Source organism: Pongo abelii, chromosome 12 (assembly GCF_028885655.2).
Source record: "Pongo abelii isolate AG06213 chromosome 12, NHGRI_mPonAbe1-v2.0_pri, whole genome shotgun sequence".
NCBI lineage: Eukaryota > Metazoa > Chordata > Mammalia > Primates > Hominidae > Pongo > Pongo abelii.
In genome coordinates this window covers 24,896,672-24,918,995 of record NC_071997.2, presented here as the reverse complement: position 1 = coordinate 24,918,995, position 22,324 = coordinate 24,896,672, and the positions used below count along the sequence as shown (strand labels likewise).

The following is a 22,324-nucleotide window of genomic DNA, read 5'->3' as shown; positions in this document are numbered from 1 at the left end:
ATGCAAAGACTTACACAGAAACGGGGAAGGCAGGACCTATTTCAGACAAGGATTCACCATGGAATTTTTATGAATATCCTTATAAAATAGGACTTGGGATGCAGATGGATTATTTCTTTAAGTCTTGCAACTTCAGAAAGGCCTGAGACACATACCGCCTTCCTACTATATATAGTGATTATAAGTAGTATATTTACCTCCAAAAAATTTAACACTGTGCCCTAATGCAAGAAAAATCTGTGGTATAACAATGTACTGCTGTTCCGTAGCTCTTTACTGAAGGCCTCGCGTCAAAGGAGGGGAAGGAGAGCAATTCTGTGGCTCCGCACTTCTACCCAAGCCTGACGAGAAGGGAGCCAGTTACATGAGGGTCAAGCCTGAAGAGAAGGGAGCCAGTTACATGAGGGTCAAGCCTGAAGAGAAGGGAGCCAGTTACATGAGGGTCAAGCCTGAAGAGAAGGGAGCCAGTTACATGAGGGTCAAGCCTGAAGAGAAGGGAGCCAGTTACATGAGGGTCAAGCCTGACGAGAAGGGAGCCAGTTACATGAGGGTCAAGCCTGACGAGAAGGGAGCCAGTTACATGAGGGTCAAGCCTGACGAGAAGGGAGCCAGTTACATGAGGGTCAAGCCTGACGAGAAGGGAGCCAGTTACATGAGGGTCAAGCCTGACGAGAAGGGAGCCAGTTACATGAGGGTCAAGCCTGAAGAGAAGGGAGCCAGTTACATGAGGGTCAAGCCTGAAGAGAAGGGAGCCAGTTACATGAGGGTCAAGCCTGAAGAGAAGGGAGCCAGTTACATGAGGGTCAAGCCTGACGAGAAGGGAGCCAGTTACATGAGGGTCAAGCCTGAAGAGAAGGGAGCCAGTTACATGAGGGTCAAGCCTGAAGAGAAGTGAGCCAGTTACATGAAGCTCAAGGATGTAGAAAAGTGAGCCAGTTACATGAAGCTCAAGCCTGAAGAGAAGTGAGCCAGTTAAATGAGGGTCAAGGACGCTCCTCCTGGTCCTCTCAGGGGCTGGTAAAGTCTTACAACGTTTTCTGGGGAGTCATTACTCTGTTCAAAGTTGAGGTAGCTCAGAGGCCTTCAGGCCGCTGATACTTCCAGAAGGCCACCTCCCCATCGTCACTGCAGGAGGCCAGTAGCCCTGGCTCCTTGGGGTTCCAGGCCACACAGTTGACATCCTGGGAATGGGCCTGATGCAAGTGGGCTGTCAGGGAGAAGGTGGGCTGCTGTGGATCTGAGTTGGGATCCTCCTGAAACACGCGGATCGCGTCATCCCCACAAGCTGTGGCCAGAGCCCCTGTCAGCTGACACCTGGAAGGAAAGTGACATCAGCGGGTATACCTGACTAATTAGGCCAGAAAGACCTGTTCCATAGTTCCTGGCCTGTTCTCTTCCCTAACTTCAGGCCTCAGCTAAAAACCTCTTATTAAAATGTTTCCTTAACTAATAAGGAGTCACAAATATCACCCACTTACATCTTCAGATGCTGCAATCTAGTTCTTTCCCCTACTATGATTATCCTAAAAAACGACATGCAATTATGAACTGCACTTTCCTCACTTGGCATAAGCAGTTTCCCATGTCATAAAGTATTTTTTTTTTTTTTTTTTTGAGATGGAGTCTCGCTGTGTCGCCCAGGCTGGAGTGTAGTGGCACGATCTTGGCTCACTGCAACCTCCCCCTCCCAGGTTCAAGCGATTCTCCTGCCTCAGCCTCCTGAGTAGCTGGGACTACAGGCATGTGCCACCATGCCCGGCTAATTTTTGTATTTTCAGTAGAGACAGGGTTTCATCATGTTGGACAGGCTGGTCTCAAACTCCAGACCTCAAGTGATCCACCCGCCTCAGCCTCCCAAAGTGCTGGGATTACAGGCATGAGCCACTGGGCCCGGCCATCATAAAGTATTCTTTTTTTTTTTCTTTTCTTTTCTTTAGACGGAGTCTCGCTCTATCACCAGGCTGGAGTGCAGTGGCGCAATCTCGGCTCACTGCAACCTCTGCCTCCCGGGTTCAAGCGATTCTCCTGCTTCAGCCTGAGTAGCTGGGATTGGGCGCGCACCACCACACCCAGCTAATTTTTGTATTTTTAGTAGAGACGGGGTTTCACCATGTTGGTCAGGCTGGTCTTGAACTCCTGACCTCATGATTCGCTCACCTCGGCCTCCCAAAGTGTTGGGATTACAGGCGTGAGCCACTGTGCCCGGCCCCATCATAAAGTATTCTTAACCCCTTTCTTTAAACAGTGATATAACAAGCTGAGTTCTACCATAATTTACTTAAGTTCACTGTTGCTGAATAGGTGATTCCCAAATGTTTGCTAATATAAAGCAAGCTTAAGTGCTCAGTTTTTTTCACTGTTTTGGATTTCCTAGGGATCAATTCTCAGGGCCAGAACTACCCTCTGACCTACTCTCCTATATGAACGGTGCAGCTTTTCCAGCTACCACAAGGGCAGAGTCAGTGTTACCCATAAAAACCCCAGCCACTGCCAGGTGTGGTGGCTCACGCCTGTAATCCCAGCACTTTGGGAGGCCAAGGTGGGCCGATCACGAGGTCAGGAGATCGAGACCATCCTGGCTAACACGGTGAAAACCCGTCTCTACTAAAAATACAAAAAATTAGCCAGGCGTGGTGGTGGGCACCTGTAATCCCAGCTACTTGGGAGGCTGAGGCAGGAGAATGGCGTGAACCTGGGAGGCGGAGCTTGCAGTGAGCTGAGATCACGCCACTGCACTCCAGCCTGGGCTGCAGAGTGAGACTCTCTCAAAAAAAAAAACCAAAAAAAAACCTCAGCCATGAATGCACAGATTCAATAATAACTTCTGGACAGCACAAGCTGTGTGAACCCCTAGCGCTGGTGCTGCCCTCACAGCCTAGGACTGTTCTCTGCTCCTGTGAATGCCAGCCCGGCCAGCTGTAAACCAGCATGGTAGAGTCAGGCCTGATAAGGAATGGGGGTGGCTGCCCTCAATTCCCAAGCACTCCCCCAGGGTTGCAGAGGACTGCATAGGGCATGCCTTCTCTAAAATCCCTGATTTATGAGGATGGGATGGGGGTGGGGGATGGAGTCTTACCAAGCAATGTCATAAATGGTCCTTGAGTGGAAGCCAGACAAAGTACAGATACATTTCCAACTGGGGTCAGAGCCGCTGCATGCCACCCCTGCAAGACAGACTTCTCTTACCCTTAAGACGTTCCTATGTCCTGGGCACCTCAAAGGAGAACCTAACATACCTTCCCTCACCCTCATCTTCAACTGATTATGAGTCCGCGTCTCCATTCGTGTCCCCATCCCCGCTGACCTGCCTTACACACTACAGCCAGACTGGCCTTTCTCAAGCAGAATTCTGAGAAGGAAACGTCCCTGTTCTGTTGCAGACTGTATGTAACTACTTTGCATGCCTGTAAAGGCCACCTACCAGCTGACCCAACCCACTTTATTCCTCTCCAAACCCTAGATGTCCTATGCCCCATTTAAATGAATTACCACCCCTCACGTAAGTCTAAGCATTCCCGCCATTGTTATCTTTACTCACACTGTTGAGTTTTCACTTGAATTCTCACATGAAATTCTCATGTTAAAATCCTACATACCCTTTTAAATTCAGATGAAACGGCCCATTGTACAAAGCTTTCCTGATTCTTCCAGCATTCTATCCAGACCCCTCTTGTGGCACATCTTACCTTTTACCCCCATTTGCTCTGACTCATGTACGTGTCTTAGCAGACTGTGAACCCCTTGAGAGATGGGTCTTCTTTAGCTCTACTAACGGACCTCACCTTGTTCATTGCCTGGTAGATACTGACGCCAGATGCGCACAGTACGGTCATCACTACAAGACGCCAGGCGCTGGCCACTTGGGTCAAAGGCCAAGCTCCACACAGTGGATTCATGGCCCTCAAGGGTGGCACAGCATACCCAGTCATCCTCTTCCTCCCGGTACAGCTTCACTGTGTCATCGTAGCTGGCAGAAGCTAAGAGCTGGGGGAAGAGGGAAAGGAAACCTAACATGTGTCTGTGTGGCCCAGGAAGTAAAGGACAGATCAGTCCCAGGGATCTGCTTTTATTTTATTATTTATTTGAGACGAAGTTTGCTCTTGTTGCCCAGGCTGGAGTGCAATAGCACGATCTCGGCTCACTGTAACCCTCGTCTCCTGGGTTCAAGTGATTCTCCTGCCGCAGCCTCCCGAATAGCTGGGATTACAGGCATGTGCCACCATGCCCGGCTAATTTTGTATTTTTAGTAGAGACGGAGTTTCACCACATTGGCCAGGCTGGTCTCGAACTCCTGACCTCAGATGATCCACCCACCATGGCCTCCCAAAGTGCTGAGATTATAGGTGTGAGCCACCACATCCAGCCGGATCTATTTTTATAAAGGGACTAATGTTTTTTGTTCACAGATGGAGGTCTCCATAAAAGCTAGATTAAGGCTGAAAAGCAGAGGAAGGCTGGGCACAAGCCTGCACACTACAGCCCTTCCCACAAGAGACCCTGCCTGACTCTTACCTCCTGACTTGGGTGCCAAACCACATGCTTGACATCCTGTGTGTGGGAGTTGAGAACACTGACACATTCATACTCATCCTCTTCATCAACTGTGGGAGAGAAAAAGGCGACCCAAGAGCTGACCCTGTCAGGGACACAGAGGGGGCTGTCAGGTGGTTCCCAATCCACCTGGAGGGACCTGGACTCACCTTCCCAGACCCAAACGCTCTTATCTCGGCTGCAAGTGGCCAGGAGGTTGCCAGATGGGGCCCAAGCCACTGACTTGACCTCATTTTCATGGCCCTCGAGAGTGGTTACACACTGTGAAAGGGGAAGGAAAATGAGAATTAACAGCAGCGAACACCCCTAAGGCCCTTCCCATGGGTACAGCCCAACTGGCACAGGCTGGCTCAGGTTCCTGAACCAGCCCTGGGGAGGAAACAGGCAATAATTCTGGTCCCAACCAGCCTGGGTACCTCAAAGTCATCCTGGTTCTTCTTCCAAATGCAAGTGGTAGCATCAAAGCTGGCAGAGGCCAGGTAATTACCGCAGGGGGACCAGGCTACCTTCCGCACGGTGCGCTGGTGGCCTTCAGAAAGGACAGACTTGCAGATCCAGCTGTCACCTAAAGGCGGAGTGCAGGCCAGGCTCTGGAGCTGGGTGCAGCACCATGAAGCCATTCAATATCGGGGGCTAGCGCTGGAGTCAAGCTAGTGGGGGAAAGCTCAGGGAGTGTATTTCACAGCTTTTACAAAGATGCAACTGAATCTACTTCCTCTGGGGCTTTTTTTTTTTTTTTTTTTTTTGGGACGGAGTTTTTGCTCTGATGCCCAGGCTGGGGTGCAGTGGCACAATCTCGGCTCACTGCAACCTTTGCCTCCTGGGTTCAAGGGATTCTCCTGCCTCAGCCTCCCGAGTAGCTGGGATTACCGGTGCCTGCCACCACGCCCAGCTAATTTTGTATTTTTAGTAGAGACGGGGTTTCACCATGTTGGCCAGGCTGGTCTCGACCTCTTGACCTCAGGTGATCTACCCGCCTCTGCTTCCCAAACTGCTAGGATTACAGGCGTGAGCCATCGCGCCCAACCTCTGGAGGCATCTTTCTAAAACAAATCTCATCTAAAATTGCTATCGGTTCCCCAATGCCCTCGGGATAAAATGTGACAATCCAGTCGCAAGTTACTCTGAAGGCCACTTTCCTAACACCTCTCTTTTCCCATTTTCCTGCCTCAGCAGCTAACACAATTCCCTTGACATTTCAGCTTGTCTGCTGACGTTTTTCCTCCCAATAGTCGCAGACTTCTTTGCCTGTAAAGCCCTTCTCGGGGTGGCTAACATCCGACTCTCCCTCCGCCAGGAACAGGTTCAGCCTCCCCTGCAGGCTAAGCGCCCGCACTACGCGCAGACTGAGCCCTCAGCGCCGAGGGCCGCGCAGCCAGGCTGGGCCTTACCCTCCGTGCCCCAGATGCGGATTCTCCGGTCGCCGCCGCACGAGGCCAGCAGGGTCCCCGTGGGGTTCCAGGCTAGGAACCAGCAGCGGGAGTCCGGGTGCGCCGGCACACGGCCCAGCAGCACCAGCGAGTCCTTCATGGCGGCCCGACGCAGGGGGAGGTGGGGGCGGGCAGGGTCCCCTGCGCAGACAGCGGGTCTCACCGTGCGCGTCTGCGTACCGCCCACTCCAGGGTACCGCGGCCGACAGAGGCTCCCTCTTCCGCCGGAGGACCTGGGTCGCCCTGGGAACTCAACTGCCCACTGCTGCGGCCGCGATACCCTCTGGGAGTTGTAGTCGCTCCCCTCACCTCGGCAGGGAAAGCATCGCGGGACCGCCTCGAACTACCAGTCCCGTGAGGCCCTGCGCAGAGCCGTGACGCGCGCGGCTGTGTCGCTCGCGGGGGATGGGGCGGGGAGCCGGAGGAGGCGGAGGCAGAGGAGGAGGAAGCCGGAAGTGCCTCGGACCCGGGTCTGTCCGGGCGTTGCGGGATTGGGGCCTGGGAACGCTCGGCCCCCGGCAGCCGAGAAACCCGTGACTGGGCTGAGCGGCACCATCCCAGCCCTGGGGCCTGCTGACTGGTGAGGAACAATGGGCGGCGTGGGGAGGGTCTTTTCTGCGCACAGGTCGCACCCCAAACCGCCGGTCCCAGATCACGGGTCCCCGATCCCCGCGGCCCAGCCCGGTCCTCCGCCTCTCGGCATCCTCTGGCCGAGACCCTGACTCCGGGTCTTTGCTCTAGCAGTAGCCGATCCCCGCCCGATCCCTCCGCCCCCAACTCGAGTCTGCCCAGACCCCATTTGGCCCCTGGCCCTCTCCGGTTGTCGTCCCGCAGTCCCATTCCGGAGTCTCCTGTCTCCGCCCCCCGAATCCCCGCAGCCCTCCCCGTCTCCGTCAGCCCTGGGTCCCACCCCGCTATCCTCTGGTGTCAACCCTGACAGCCCAGTGCCGACCTCACCTGCAGCGAACCCGGAGCGTTGCTATCCTCCACCGGACTGTCAGGCTCTGCGCGCCCCGCGGAGGTCGGCGGCGACCAGCAGCGACTGCGGAGCGACGGCGGGCGGCCCCGGGCATGTACGCCCCCGGAGGCGCAGGGCTGCCCGGCGGGCGCCGGCGGAGGAGCCCGGGAGGCAGCGCTCTGCCCAAGCAGCCGGAGCGTAGCCTGGCCTCGGCCCTGCCTGGCGCCCTGTCTATCACGGCGCTGTGCACTGCCCTCGCCGAGCCTGCCTGGTTGCACATCCACGGAGGCACCTGTTCGCGCCAGGAGCTGGGGGTCTCCGACGTGTTGGGCTATGTGCACCCGGACCTGCTGAAAGGTGAGGGTGCTGCACGCTGGCCCTTAAGGCCTGGGTGAGGGACAGAATGTGTTCTGGCACGCTGGCCCTTAAGGCCTGGGTGAGGGACAGAATGTGTTCTGGCTGAAGCAGAGATAGCCAGGGACCAGACACTTGGTTGAAGGAAACGGCCCCATAACTGCCTGGTGTTCATGCCCAGCAGGTGGCTCTGTTTGGGGTCCGGCCCCTCATTAATTCTGATGTTATTCAGCTAAGCACCTACTCCTCACAGCCATGTTAATCCGGACTGCTGCTATTTTAGGATTCTGCTGGAGGAAGGACGCTGTGTATCGAGAAAAGATAAGGGTGCTAGGTATCACAGTTAGCTGGCCCCTTCTAAGGAGCCTGTGAGATATAGAAAAGCTTCTTTGGGGCAGACTGATTAATGGAGAAAAAGGAACTTTTAATATGACTAGGTTTTAAAAGATATCTTAGAGTTCTATGGTAATTGGATGCGTATTAGAGAAGAAGGGAATCTGTGGCATTTTAGGTAATCGTAAGACCGTTCCATTGCTACCTGCAGTACAACAGTCGGAAAGTGGCTCTTGGAACCATTATAAGTGTGCCTGACAGAGGCAAGGTTGCTTTGTTCATCATCATGCTTTCCGGTCAGATAGACAGCAGACTATGGGGAGGGTCCTATGGGCCCCATAGTTTATTCTGCCCAGTCTTGTCTCCAGTAAAAATTGTGAAATGTGAGGACAGGACTGGACTGTATCACCTGCTTTTTATCCTAACAATGATCAATGTACCCCAAACAGTTCTTAGTAACAGCATAGTTCATCAGCCCCAAGGTCTTTTGAGCCATCTTGAAGGTCTTATATCCTCTCTGTGCTATCCTCTCTGTGCTATTCCCTGGCTGTTATGCATTCCAGATGTTTACTGCACCGCCTATCAGAAGCACTTCCTGTTAGATATCTGCGTGTTACCTCCTGAAGAATTCAGGCACTGGGATTTGGTGAAAAGGTCCAAGTTCCCCGCTGTGCGTCGGACCATACTCTGCTTCTGCAGGTCTAGGCTGAAAAGCCTCATCCTTGTGGCCAAATGTTGCCTTTCTCTGAGTGTTCTCTTACTGTTTTGCATCTCTCTTGAGTTTTAGAAGCTGTAGGGTGATTTTGTAGAAGGTTGGGGACAACTGGTTGTTTCCAGATTTCACCTTAATGGTACTCTTTGCTGGGTTGGCTCATTAAAGCCAAAGTTATGAACATGACAGAGGCCTTATATGCAGCCTTTTCTCTGTCATGTTGCTAATGGCACAAAGAGCATTAAGCTTGAGTGAGTCTTGGTGGTTTTTCTTTTAGCACATTGCCGTGTACTTGCTTTCTTTGAAGCACACATACCACCTTCCCACCACTAGACCCATCAGATCTAGAAAGCTAGATCTCTGAAGTCTAGCACCGCATGGGGTGTGCTTAGCTGTGGCTCAGAAAAATGAAGGATCTCCCCGAGGCTACCCAGTTGTGGGTGGCAGAGCTGGGACTACCCCACATCTGTTGATGCCAATATAAAATGATGCTGTGTCATTTATGGTTTTTATCCTTTGTTTTACTTCAGCTGTCATAAGGAACAATCTCATAATTATTTCACTTTGGTGTGCATCCTTGTCGAAGGCATGTTAAAAATAAAAGTAAATTTTTGAGCCGGGCGTGGTGGCAGGCATCTGTAATCCCAGCTGCTCGGGAGGCTGAAGCAGGAGAATCGCTTGAACTCGGGAGGCAGAGGTTGCAGTGAGCTGAGATCGCGCCATCGCGCTCCAGCCTGGGCAACAAGAGTGAAACTCCATCTCAAAAAAAAAAAAAAAAAAAAGATGGCCAGGAGCAGTGGCTCACACTTCTGATCCCAGCACTTTGGGAGGCCGAGGCGGGTGGATTGCCTGAGGTCAAGAGTTGGAGACCAGCCTGGCATGGTGAAAGAAACCCTGTCTCTACTAAAAATACAAAAATTAGCTGGGTGTGGTGGCACACGCCTGTTAGTCCCAGATACTCTGAAGGCTGAGGCAGGAGAATCGCTTGAACCCAGGAAGCGGAGGAGTTGCAGTGAGCCCGAGATCACACCACTGCACTCCAGCCTGGGCAACAGAGCAGAGCAAGACTCCATCTCAAAAAAAAAAAAAAAAAAAAAGTAAATTCTTGGTGCACGTTGTTCTTTGTTCACATGTGTATTTACCCTTTCTAAGAAATTATTCAGGCCAGGCCAGACATGGAGGCTCACACCTGTAATCCCAGTACTTTGGGAGGCCAAGGCGGATGGATCACCTGAGGTCAGGAGTTCAAGATCAGCCTGGCCAACATGGTGAAACCCCATCTCAACTAAAAATACAAAAATTAGCCAGGCCTGGTGGCTGGTGTCTCAATTACCCAGGAGGCTGAGGCAGGAGAATCGCTTGAACCTTGGAGGTGAGGTTGCAGTGAGCCCAGATCACACTACTGCACTCCAGCCTGGGCTACAGAGTGAGACTCCATCTCAAAAAAAAAAAAAAAAAGAAAAAAGAAAGAAATTATTCAGGCTCCGTTTTGTCTTTTGCAAAGCATATTTTCTTAACCTTTACATTACATTTGCTCACATATTTAGAGATCTTAACCCGTGTATAATTTCTACTTGCTTGCCTGTGGCCATCTCCTAAGAGCACTTTGTGCCCATTAATAGGAGAGTTGGCAGTGGTGCCTCATGAGCTATCACAGAAGAATCAGTAAGGAATCAGGAGGTCCTTGATTGCATCTTCTCTCCCTTTTCTCTGTACCTACTGGTTTTTTGGTACCCAGTGGGCCCCCAGACATGTAGTATCCTGTGTGACTGTGCTGATCCTCAGGGCCTAACAGATGTCCTGACCTGGGAGCCTGGAGTATTCCACATCTCAAGAGGGAGCAGAGCTGTCAAGCACAGATGTGGTGCTATAGAGTTTTTTTTTTTTTATGAGGCAGAGTCTTGCTTTGTCACCCAGGCTGGAGAGCAGCGGCGCCATCTCAGCTCACTGCAACCTCCGTCTCCCGGGTTCAAGCAATTCTCCTATCTCAGCCTCACGAGTAGCTGGAATTACAGGTGCTCCACCATGCCCGGCTAATTTTTGTACTTTTCATAGAGATGAGGTTTCACCTTGTTGACCAGGCTGATCTCAAACTGCGACCTCAAGTGATCCACCCACCTTGGCTTCCTAAAGTGCTGAGATTACAGGCATGAGCCACCACTCCTGGCCACATATAGATACTTCCAGAGGGAGAACAGACCCTGCCAGGTCTCTGCAGGTGATGGGAGTCGGGCAGCCAGCAGGCCCTGGAGCAGCCTTACCATTTCTCAGCCCCTGCCTGAGTGCCACATTTTGACATTATGCTAAGCATACCCCATGCCTGCTTTTTTCCTCCTAAACAGTATCTTTATTTGGTAGGTACTGTTATCAGCCCCACTTCACAAAGGTCGCAGCTCAGGGAAGCTAGGTAGTTTGCTCAGCTAATCCGAGTGGACATTGACTCCAAAGTCCATACTCTTACCGCAACACCTTAGCGAGCTCCGAGTTTATTTCCCATCAAAGCTGCCTGAGGCTTATCACTTTCCTATTCTAGTTGAGTTTTATCATAAGCCCAGCCAAAGCTGTGCTTTTTGTCATAACTTCATCACCTCAGTGTTGAAGCTTTAGTTGGTGATCCGAGGGCAAAGCCACTCCCATTGTCATTCACAAAGCTTCAGAGGCTTTAGCCAATGAAAGCTGGCTCTAAAGACCCCAGCTTTGGAGTCCTGGGCTGGGTGTGGTGGTTCACTCCTATAGTCTCAGCACTTTGGGAGGCTGAAGCAGGAGGCCAGCAGGATCACTTGAGTCCGGGAGTTCGAGGCTGCAGTGAACTATCATCGTGCCTCTGCACTCCAGCCTGGGTGACAGAGTGAGACCCTTTCTCTCAAAAAAAAAAAAAAAAAACCTCATCCTGGGTATTCTCCACTGCCCCTGCAAGCGGTGCCTGCTTCTCACACACCTCTCAACCTGGCCCTGGGTGGAGATAGACTCACACCTCTAGGCCCCAGAAAGAGGGGCCGCAGATAGTCATTTCTTCTGAGCCTTTCTGCTTCTCAAGTGTGGCCACCAAAGGGCACTGGCAACAGCCCCAGGAAGCATCTTTGGAGAATGAGGAAGTTGGGGAGTAGAAGTCAGGTGAATCACAATTGACAGCAGCCACTGGAAGATCAGGGGCCTTTCAGGGAGAGCCTGTGTGCCTGACAGGTGGTGACTGGGACAGCTGACACTCCCAGGTCCTGCGAGGCCTGTTGGTATCTGTGGGATAACCTGGCTGGGCACTAGAGGGCTCTGTTAAGAGGCCTGTGTCACAGGCCTGTCTGGAAGCTAAAAAGGTCACAGTGAGGAGAGGCTGAGCAGGTTGCACAGATGCATAAAGAGGGATTGGGGCATTGGGGAAGTGTCTCTAATTCACAGGGACTCCAGCAAGGAGGGAGGCGGGGTGGGACAGAAGTCCCTTTAAGCCTTTCTGCCTGCAGACTGTTTGGGTCAGGAGTGGTTAGAGCAATGGGCAGATAGACAGGAAGAGGCAGGACCTTCAAAACAAATCTAGCCCGGTGACTCACCAGTGACCTTGAGCAAAGTCAGTTCCATGGGATCCTATTACAGCTGCCTACTTCCCTGATGACTAGAGGGCACCACCAAGCAGTGTTTACCAAAATAAACAGGCCACAGCACAGCTGGAGGGTAGGAGGTGTTCTGTGTCTAGCCAGGGCATCGTGGACTACACCACTGGCTTGAATTTCAAGTTAGGGTCCTGCCTTGCCATTTCTCTCTCGAATAAAATCCTACATACATAACCTTCAGGGGTTTTCTTTAGCAATCCCCTCATGGGAGCAGGTGCTTGTTGCCTTCCCTGCTGTACTGATGTCTAGGAAGGGAGGAGAGAAAGACATTGAGATACTGACTCCAGAAGAGCCTCTGAGCTGGGCTCCAAGCCTGTCTAGGATAACAGCCTGTTCTTCCAGTGTGCTCTGAGACCCTCTGAGGAAAACCCACCTGTTACATGGGTTAGGCCCCTGGGGTATCTGTTAATGTTACCCAAAGGGAAGTTCATATTTGGTTTTCTCACTAACCCTGAGGGTTTACTCACAGCTTTGGAGTGGAGAAAGGCAGTTACATTGAAACAAAACCTGTTGGAGTTTTAGTCAAAAGTCTCTTCTCTCTATCATATTGTCACACTTGTAGGGTAGGCCATTAGTCTGGCTTTAGTAGGCTTTGGTCCACACGGGCTGACATGTGTGGTCAAGGAAGTCTTAGTAGAAGAAGGAAAGGCATGCTGAGGTGACACACCGGCCCAGCTGAAACAGCCTCGGGTTAATAACAGTACACGTGGCTGCTCTTTCATGGGCATGGTGTCAGCTGACCCAGCATGCCCTGGTGGTGGGTGGGGCAGATGTTATTGTTTTCATTTGATAGATGAGAGAACAGAGGTCCAGTGCACTCAAGGGACTTGCTCAAAGTAACACCGTCTCTGCTAGAGCTAGGATTCGGCCCCAGGTCCCAAGCCTTTCTGGTGTCCTGACCACTTCCTAGAGCAGGCTCTGATGGTTGCAGTGCTGCAGGAGCTTAGACACCAAGCCTGGCAGGTTTTGCCCAATAATTCCCCATGTGAGGACTTAATGACCCAGACCTTTTTTGCTTCTTTGAGAGATTTCATTGCTTCAAGCTGTTCCTCTAGTGAGCTTAGCAGCTGGCTCTGAGGATGGCTCCAACACTATTTCTGTTAGCTTCTGACCCCTCATTCACGCACAACTCTTTAGGAATTGATTGATTATCTCCAGGGAAAAATACAGTGGCCGACTCTGGTACTTGGTGATTCCGAGCAGCACAGTGTAGGGGAGCCTGATCATGGTTTGGAATCTAGCTCTGCAGCGTGTGGCCTGGAGGAAGCCACTTCACCTTCTGGAGCCCCCGACTCTTCATCTGAGCTGTGTGGTAAATCCCCCAGGGGGGCACTTGACCCATCTGTGTGCACAGGCTGTTCCAGGAGGGGTATACAAGGCCCCTCCAACAATATTTGCCTTTGGAGAGGAGCAGGTGGACATCCGCAAGGGGAGGGACGTCCTCTCGGAAGCTTTTTATCATGTGCATGTCTCCTTACTACTAAAACTCATGTATAATGAAACATAAGACAATAGGAGTATATGTCATGGATGTACATTTTTAAGGATAATCAAATGAACATCCTTGTGCTCACCATCCAGCCAAAGAAACAATACAGGCTCCTTGAAGCCCCCACGTATTACTTTTCTTACTCCAAGTGCCTGGCCTCATTAGTAATGTGAGTGGAATCTGACACGGCCTGCTGCAGAGTGGCATGTGACCTCTGGCAGGTTATTCTTGGAAGCACTATAAGAACACTGCCCCATCCCTGCCACATGCCATGTGGACCCCAAGAAGAACTCTCTTAGCTTTTAATAAGATTTAAAATAAAGCCAGGAGATAGCCCGTCTCCTAGAGCTTTTCTTTCAGTGAGGCCCCATGCACTACGGCTCTGCAGGGCTGGGTTCAATAAAGGCTGGTCCCAGTTGCTAGCAGGGCTCATACACAGGCAGGCTTTCTGGCAGTAGACAGTTACCCAGGCTGGATGCTTGGGCCCAAAACAGATGGTCAGCAGACAAGAGATCATGACAGATAGCTCTGAGGGCTGCTTCGTGGGTGACCCAAAGCCAGACAGAGGTGTATGAGCCTTGTCTGGGCCCAGCCAGCCTCTGCCGGGCGAACTCTGAGCCTGAGGCAGGGTATGCGTGCTCAATCCCAGAGGCCCAGGGCTTCTCTCTACCCAGAGCCTGTGATGCTGGCTCTGTTGGGCTGAGTCAGCTTTGCTGGGTTTAGGTCCCCTCCCCAGGTTCTTGGACTTTCCCCCATCAGTCCCCCTTCCTCTGAGGTCTGGAACCAGTGTTACTTGAAGTGTGGGGCTTGGATCACCTGCATGGGGATTACCTGGGCTGCTTGGTAAAATCCAGATTCCTAGGCCCTGCTCCAGACCTAGAACTCGGACTCTCTGGGGACCTGGGAACACGCTTTCAGCCAGTGCCCCAGTGATGTGGGTATGCCCTAGAGATTGATGATCACACCCCACACCCTCTCAGCCTGAGATCAAGTTCAGGAAAGGACGCTATATAGCCTGAGTCTTGCCAGCCCTTTCCAAATTTTCCTAAATCACTTGGTGACCCATGGCCTAAATAAAAGAAGAACTTGCCAGTGGCTGTAACAGAAGAAGGAGAGGAAGTTAAGGCCCATTTCCTACTTTTTTTTTTGAGGCGGAGTCACTCTGTCACCAAGGCTGGAGTGCAGTGGTGTGATCTTGGCTCACTGTACCCTCCACCTCCCAGGTTGAAGCAGTTCTCCTGTCTCAGCCTCCTGAGTAGCTGGGACTACAGGTGCACGCCACCACACCTGGCTAATTTTTTAAATTTTTAGTAGAGACAGAGTTTCACCATATTGGTCAGGCTGGTCTCAAACTCCTGACCTCAGGCGATCCACCCACCTTGGCCTCCCAAAGTGCTGGGATTACAGGCATGAGCCACCATGCCCGACCCCATTTCTACTTTTTATTAAAGCTTAAAACACTTAATGATGGCCTGGTTTCTTTTTGGTTCCGCCTTTATTCCACCCTATGCTTCTGGGAGCTTTTGCAGTTTGCATAGTTATCAAAGGAGACAGACAGTGTCGTCTAGTTTTTTGTTTTTTTGTTTTGTTTTGTTTTTTGTTTTTGAGATGTAGTCTCACTCTGTCACCAGGCTGGAGTGCAGTGACACGATGTCGGCTCACTGCAACCTCCGTCTCCAGGGTTCAAGCGATTCTCCTTCCTCAGCCCCCCGAGTAGCTGGGATTACAGGCGCACGCCACCACGCCCGGCTAATTTTTATGTTTTTAGTAGAGACGGGGTTTCACCATGTTGGCCACGCTGGTCTCGAACTCCTGACCTCAGGTGAGCCACTGCGCCTGGCAGTGTCGTCTAGTTGAAATGTTTTTTTAAAGAATGGCTAATGTACTGGAGGGAAATACAGGTTGCTCTGTGTGTCTGCTGTGTGGTTGTTGTCATGGGCTCTCCCTGCACCATGACCCCCAGGAACCCCTTGAGTGCTGTGTCTTTTCTTTCAGCCTCTTCCTTTTCCTTCATTCATGCCCTTGACGTGTGCACGTTGGCACTGTCCAAGGCTTCTGGGGCTTTTGCGGTATAAATGTGGTGGCTTCCTAGCTTTTCCTGTTGATAGCTTGTCCCCAGCTCTGCCGAGTCTGCTGAGTCCCTTTTAGGTAGGTCCATTTCCCTTTACTTTCCAGTTTTTGGAACCTTGTTTTATACCTCTCTTTCTTTTTGTGTGGGTTGCCTTTTAAAATCATTCTTTTGTTCTTGTAGAGTTCAGGGCAGGAGCTAAACTAAATGTGATGATATAGTCTACCAACTTTCCTAATCTATGTAATACTATCTTGTAGCTGCACATTTCTCTAAACTGCCGCAATTTCTTTCTTCCTCTTTTCTTTATTTTACTTTTTTTTTTTTTTTTATTGTGGTAAAATATACATAACATAAAACTTAGCATTTTAACTTTTTTTTTTTTTTTTTTGAGACGGAGTTTCTCTCTTGTTGCCCACGCTGGAGTGTGAAGGCGCAATCTCGGCTCACCGCAACCTCCACCTCCCAGGTTCAAGTGATTCTCCTGCCTCAGCCTCCCAAGTAGCTGGGATCACAGGCATGCACCACCACGCCTGGCTAATTTTGTATTTTTAGTAGAGACAGGGTTTCACCATGTTGGTCAGGCTGGTCTCAAACTCCTGACCTCAAGTGTTCCACCCGCCTTGGCCTCCCAAAGTGTTGGGATTACAGGTGTGAGCCACTGTGCCCTGCCAACATTTTTGTTTTCTTTTTTTGAGACAGAGTCTCACTCTGTCACCAGGCTGGAGTGCAGAGGTGCAATCTCAGCTCACTGCAACCTCCACCTCCCAGGTTCAAGCGATTCTCCTGCCTCAGCCTCCCGAGTAGCTGGGACTACAGGCGCGTGCCACCACACCTGGCTAATTTTTATATTTTTGGTAGGGACGGGGTTTTCACCATGTTAGCCAAGATGGTCTCGATCTTCTGACCTCGTGATCTGCCCACCTCGGCCTCCCAAAGTACTGGGATTACAGGCGTGAGCTACCAAGCCTGGCCAATATTTTGTTTTTTTAAGAGACAGGATCTCTCTCTGTCATCCAGGCTGGAGTGCAGTGGTGTGATTATAGCTTACAGTAACTCCTGGGCGCAAGCAGTCCTCTTGCCTCAGCCTCCTAAGGAGCTAAAACTATAGGCATGCGCCACCATGCCCAGCTAATTTTTTTTTTTTCCTCAAAGAGACCGGGTCTCACTATGTTACCCAGGCTGATCTCAAACTCTTGGCCTCAAGCAATCCTCCTGCCTCAGCCACCCAAAATATTAATAACCATTTTAAGTGTTGAGTTCATTGATATTAAGCACATGACTGTCTGTTTCCAAAACTTTATCATCATTTCAAACTGAACCTCTGTGCACATTAAATGATAACTTCCTGTTCTCCCCTCTCCCTACCTGCTGGCAACCACCATTATATTTTCTGTCTCTATAAATTGACTATTCTAGGTATCTCATATGAGTGGAATTATAAAATATTTGTCCTACATTTGGTTGATTTCACTTAGCATAGTATCTTCAAGTTCAACTTCTTTTTGGAACAAAAAGGGAATGAATGAGTGAGTAAATGGAGAATCAGCATTAATTGACCTGTATGGTCTTAGCCTCTCTGGCTGTCTCAGCTCCAAAGTCAGGCTTTTCCTGCCAGCTCAAAGTATCCTTTAGCAGAATGCATTAACATGTCAGGTTAATTGTCAGTGTCTTTAAAAATGGTTAGAAGGGCATGGTGTACACAATGAAGTAGAATCCTGCACTTAGGCTAGTCTTGTTGGAAGAGAAGGACTTGAGGTACAGGAGAGCAGTGGCCCAGAGGGCTTCTGTTTGCTAATGTGGAATTTGTTTCAGCTCCCCTGCAGACCACGCAGGAGCAGGGGCTAAGACAGTGTCCTCCAGAACTGCCCTGGCTCCCAGGACTGTGGTGGAGGGGAATCAAACTCCTTCTAGGTGGGAACTTCCTACACCAGGTGTTACTTGGGGCCCTGAAAATTTGGTTCTCCCCCTACAGATTTCTGCATGAATCCCCAGACAGTGCTGCTCCTGCGGGTCATCGCCGCCTTCTGTTTCCTGGGCATCCTGTGTAGTCTCTCCGCTTTCCTTCTGGATGTCTTTGGGCCCAAGCATCCCGCCCTGAAGATCACTCGTCGCTATGCCTTCGCCCATATCCTCACGGGTAAGCCGTGAGCCTGCTCAGAGTCGGGGAGGAACTGCTACAGGGCGGGGGCATCCTGTCTGAGTTGTCGGTGGGGGCTCTGGTTTCTCCGAGCAGACACTCTTCCAGGAGCTCATGTGCCAAGCTCCAGTCTTTCCCAGAGTGTCAGGGTGTCAGCAGCCTGCTCCAGTCTAGCTGCTAACTTGCCAGGATCACAAACCCACTCAGCCCAGCTGTAGAGGGGAAATGTTGCTAGAAATTCCACAAGGAAGCTCACAGCTCTCTAAAATGGCATTTGAAGCTCAGACCTGACACGAGTGAAGAAGGAACCAGGCAGTCTCCTGTGTCTCCCCTGGAGCTCCTGGTCGGATTCTCTCCTTTCCACCTTCCTGCTTTCCTACAGACCCGCCTTTTCTTGTATGTAGCTGCTCTCCTCCCTCATGCCTGCACTGCTGTGTTGGTTTGAATTGTGGTGTGCCTACTCCAGCTCCCAAGCTGCGTGACCCTATTTGCTCCTTAAGACAGACAGAATCTGACTGGCCTAGATCAGGTCAGACTGCTGTCCCCAACCTCAGGCCAGGAATCCCATGGCCAAGAGAGCTCCTCCTTGCAGAGTCTGGGGCCAGGCAGGTTCTCTGAGAATGGGGTTTGGGTGGAGAGGCTGTGATTGGGTCCTCAAGCATCCTAGCTGTGGAGTGCTCACTAATTCTCCTTCTATGCTGTCCCTCTGTCCCCTAGTCCTGCAGTGTGCCACCGTCATTGGCTTTTCTTATTGGGCTTCTGAACTCATCCTGGCCCAGCAGCAGCAGCATAAGAAGTACCATGGATCCCAGGTCTATGTCACCTTCGCCGTTAGCTTCTACCTGGTGGCAGGAGCTGGTGGAGCCTCAATCCTGGCCACGGCAGCCAACCTCCTGCGCCACTACCCCACAGAGGAAGAGGAGCAGGCACTGGAGCTGCTCTCAGAGATGGAGGAGAACGAGCCCTACCCGGCGGAATATGAGGTCATCAACCAGTTCCAGCCACCCCCTGCCTACACACCCTAATGCCAGCCTTGGGCTCTCTTCCTCGGCAGCCCCTCCCTCAACTCTGCAGCTCCTCTCGCACCCAGAGGAGCTCCTTTCCCCAGCAGGCCTCACTGGTAGGATCCTGACCATCTTCTCCAAACCTTCCCCAGGAGAGACTCTGCCTTTAGGGTCATCCATGTATCCCTGCTCTCAGAACCGGAGGTCCACTGGTTTTCTATAATGTACTCTTTCCCTCCTGCCACATCCTGCCCCTTCACGTTCACGAGTCATTACCAGCCAGGGAAGGTCATCCAAGTTTCCTCCAGCATGGGCCATATCTTTGGGACCGAGACTTTCCTTGAAGAGCTGCTGAGAGTGGACAGTCCCAGAAAGAAGTGTCAAAGGGCCCAAGGGAAGGGGGACTGTGCCCTGCAGGCTCACTTCACAGGGATCAGTGTTTGCTCCACAGCTGTAGCTCTGGGCTGACGCCCCCCAGACCCCTTCCTTCTCGGAGTGATCCGCCCCCAGGCCACCTGCTCCGGGGAGTTCTGTGCACTTTACTCTTTGGACTTCTCCTCACGTGTGCCCTGGTTTTATGGGGAGAGGGAATCGCTGTTGGGAAGGCAGAGCAGTTGCTACCCTCTCTGCCCTTGCTTCATGTGGCTGCAGCCCAGGCAAGGAGAGCAGGAGCCAGCGTGAGACTGAGGCCCCCTGGTGCCTATCAAGGACCAGAGTGAAGGGGACTACGTCTCCCAGCCCTTCACCTTTTAAATGTGAGTGGTTTTAAAAGGAAAAAAACGAAACCAGGCAACAGCAACAATATTCTGTTTTTAAAATAGGGACAAGACTATTGTCACTTTTTAGACATGTATCCCATTCCTTTTGGCTCTGCAATATTTGGGGCTGTAGCTCCTTCCAAGCCCATGGTAGTCCCTCCCTGAGTCTCCCAGTAGAATGCGGCCTCCCTTCCCTGGCCCCTTCCCTCCCAGTGACAGTGACTCCCTGGGGCCTTCTCGTGGAACCCAGAGGGGCTGAGGACTGTGGCCTGGCTGGCGGGCCAGCGTGGTGCTCCTCAGGACTGCGGCACTGAGATGGAACCTGGCCTCAGTTTAGGAACAGGGGCCACAACAGGGCAGGAACCCACCAACCCCCACATAGGAATACAACCAGTGGGGCCCCATCATGTGAGGCGTCAGACCCACCCTGTCAGCCCAGCAGGCCGGGCTGTGTCCTTCAGACCCAGTGCTGCCCTAGACTCTGACTCGGGACTCCAGCCTGCAGCATGCCCTCTCCCCTCTTGAATGTACTCTGGTCTTGCAGTGTGCTGCTGGGACTTTCTTGCTCAGCCATCACTCTGGCCACCCTGTTTGCTCTGGGTCTGGCTGAATTTTCCGCCCTGAGATCTGGGCATTGAGTGGATGAAACTTGAAAGACCTTCAGTGTAGATCCAGATGGCCAACCTGTCCTTGTTAAGTTACTTGCTTCTTGGGAATCAGTGTCCATTGCTGAGGTGAAAAGGAAATGGATTCCAATCTCTTCCAACCTTTAAGGTGATAGATAGTTTGAGCAAGACTGGAGAATGGACAACACTACGAAGCTGTGGCTAGAAAGGGACTGTCATGTCCCATCCTTTGGCCAGATTGACTGGGGATGTCCGGACAGATGCCTGCGTGGGTGGTGAGGGCCACATCTGCACATGAGCCGGTGGCTGCTTGTAGTTCACTGCTGTGATGCCAGAGTGTGTTCAAAGGTGACTCTCCTGCTCTTCTGGACTCTTCTCTCAGGCAAGAAAGGCTGCTGGCTGCCTGCTATGTGATGCCTGAGCACAAAGCCAAGGAGCTGAACTAAGTCTTTCTGTTAAGTCCCGAGTTTGTCGTTGGCAGGTTTACTTGTGGCCAGCTCTCTCTGCCCTTGGGTGTCTGAGCAGGCAGACCACAAGACCAGGCACCGGACATGCATGCCAAAGGGACTGGTCATCTCCTGAGGACCTGTACATGACCCTGTGGACTGTTCCGCACGATCCGGAACCCACTTTTTATTCACTCCCCATGTCTCTGGCCTTCCTCTTCTTTCTCTTTCCCTCTGCCATCCTGACACTGATAGTTTGTCATATAAATTCCCCTGGTTGTGTTTTTTTTTCTAGAAAAAAATTAAAAAGGAAAACAAAACCAAAAAAACCAGAAACCACGAATAGGAATGGAAATGACAATGGCTGCCTGTCATTTTTCTGTCACAACTTTCCTGATTTGGTTTGTTCCCTTCATCTCAGAGAAGCAGGAGACGTTGATGAGGTTGTAATTTTTTTTCTTTTTCTTTTTTTTTGAGACAAGAGTCTCGCTCTGTCACCCAGGCTGGAGTGTAGTGGCATGATCTCAGCTCACTGCAACCTCTGCCTCCTGGGTTCAAGCAATTCTCCTGCCTCAGCCTCCTGAGTAGCTGGGATTACAGGCATGCGCCACTATGCCCGGATAATTGTTTTGTATTTTTAGTAGAGACAGGGTTTCACCATGTTGGCCAAGCTGGTCTGGAACTCCTAACCTCAGGTTATCCACCCACCTCGGCCTCTCAAAGTGCTGGGATTACAGGCATGAACCACCGTGCCTGGCCAAAGATGTAATTTAAAATAGTTAGAAGGGACTTGGCATGGGCCAGCTCCGTGCATGGCATTTTCACCCCCAGAGCTTCCTAATCCTGTTTTCACCCAGGAAGTTTCTAGGTCTTTCTAGAACAGCTAGAAATAGTAGCTGACTCCCACCCAAGGCCCAACCTTCAAACCCTGAGCTCTTCAGGCTGCGTCCTCTGGTGAGCTATAGAAGAGAATGCCGCTCCTGAACTCTAGCCATCCTGTGGGAGGAAATAGACTTCTTTGGGCTGTGGCTTGCAGAACAAACTACACTTTTTTTCCCTCTATTTTTTAAATTTTATTTAATAATTTGTGTGTTTTCTCTCTTTATTTTCTGTATTTCACATTTTCCTTCACTCCCTAGAAACTGCACTTTCTTTGAAATCATAGGCAATGAATCTTACTAGGAGAGGCATGGAGATAGAGACAGTTCTGGGAGTGTGACCTGTAAGCCTCCTGTAGGGCAGTGCCAGGCCTTGATTACCCACATTCTCTCCATTCCTTCTTCCTTCATACATTCGGTCACACAGCCTACACCCAGCCCCGAGTGTGCATCACGGTAAAAGAGGTGAGGGCTGTCTTCAGGGAGCACCCCATTTAGGTCTCTTTTGTTGTTGTTAGGGAGAATACACATCTTTCTTGGAAGCTGGGAGTGTGTTCTCTCTCATTTCATGTCCAGAAAAAGCACCATTAGGCACCATGAAATATACAGTGACTGACAGGACCCTGTCTGCAAGGATTTTATGTCCTTAGTTCAGGAGATGGACTTGTCCACAGAAAGGCAGAGTGAAGTGCGCGGCCGGCTCGGAAAAGTCCTGTGCCCAGAAGGGAGCCAGTTCTGACCTGAGTGATAATGAAAGGCTTCCTGGAGGATGCAGCTTGAGCCACACTTGATGTGGGAGTGAACTGGGGTAGGGACACTCCTGCTGAGAGAATGGCAAGAGCAAAAGCACACTGATGGCCAGGACGTGGTAAGAGCCGAGGTTAGAAAGGTGAGGGTGCTCATTTAAGGCACTAACAGCAGAAGCAGCCCTGGAAGGATTTTGAGAAGGGAAGGGAGGGATGCAGCCTTATTTTA

The 22,324-nt window shown here is 51.3% G+C and overlaps 2 protein-coding genes across 3 annotated transcripts; one reads left to right on the top strand and one right to left on the bottom strand.

Annotated features, from left to right (window-relative positions):
* Positions 1-39: 39 nt before the first annotated feature.
* CIAO1 (cytosolic iron-sulfur assembly component 1) lies at positions 40-6,389 on the bottom strand. The gene is made up of 7 exons (XM_024242576.3): positions 5,943-6,389; positions 4,968-5,116; positions 4,701-4,812; positions 4,513-4,601; positions 3,783-3,984; positions 3,077-3,164; positions 40-1,314 (listed from the first exon to the last, which is right to left on the bottom strand). Exons 1-7 carry the CDS (start codon positions 6,079-6,081, stop codon positions 1,074-1,076), a joined length of 1,020 nt encoding a protein of 339 aa, XP_024098344.1. The 5' UTR covers positions 6,082-6,389; the 3' UTR covers positions 40-1,073.
* Positions 6,390-6,440: 51 nt separating this feature from the next.
* On the top strand, positions 6,441-20,826 carry TMEM127 (transmembrane protein 127). Of its 2 annotated transcripts, none has more exons than XM_063713323.1 (3): positions 6,441-6,561; positions 17,473-17,637; positions 18,355-20,826. In XM_063713323.1, the coding sequence occupies exons 2-3, from the start codon at positions 17,481-17,483 to the stop codon at positions 18,660-18,662; spliced, it is 465 nt and encodes a 154-aa protein (XP_063569393.1). In that variant the 5' UTR covers positions 6,441-6,561; positions 17,473-17,480; the 3' UTR covers positions 18,663-20,826. The 2 variants fall into 2 exon arrangements, with proteins under 2 accessions (XP_063569393.1, XP_063569392.1); XM_063713322.1 differs by lacking the exon at positions 6,441-6,561 and adding an exon at positions 7,053-7,296.
* The last annotated feature ends 1,498 nt before the right edge of the window (positions 20,827-22,324 follow it).

Bases quoted from the DNA above. Each gene is read 5' to 3' on its own strand.
- CIAO1 (XM_024242576.3), bottom strand. From the start codon at position 6,081: ATGAAGGACTCGCTGGTGCTGCTGGGCCGTGTGCCGGCGCACCCGGAC. The intron at 5,117-5,942 runs GTAAGGCCCAGC...CTCCGCCTTTAG, and splicing joins CCGCATCTGGGGCACGGAGG to GTGACAGCTGGATCTGCAAG. The intron at 4,813-4,967 runs GTACCCAGGCTG...CCCCTTTCACAG, and splicing joins AGAACCAGGATGACTTTGAG to TGTGTAACCACTCTCGAGGG.
- TMEM127 (XM_063713322.1), top strand. From the start codon at position 7,053: ATGTACGCCCCCGGAGGCGCAGGGCTGCCCGGCGGGCGCCGGCGGAGG. The intron at 7,297-17,472 runs GTGAGGGTGCTG...CTCCCCCTACAG, and splicing joins GCACCCGGACCTGCTGAAAG to ATTTCTGCATGAATCCCCAG. The intron at 17,638-18,354 runs GTAAGCCGTGAG...TCTGTCCCCTAG, and splicing joins CTTCGCCCATATCCTCACGG to TCCTGCAGTGTGCCACCGTC.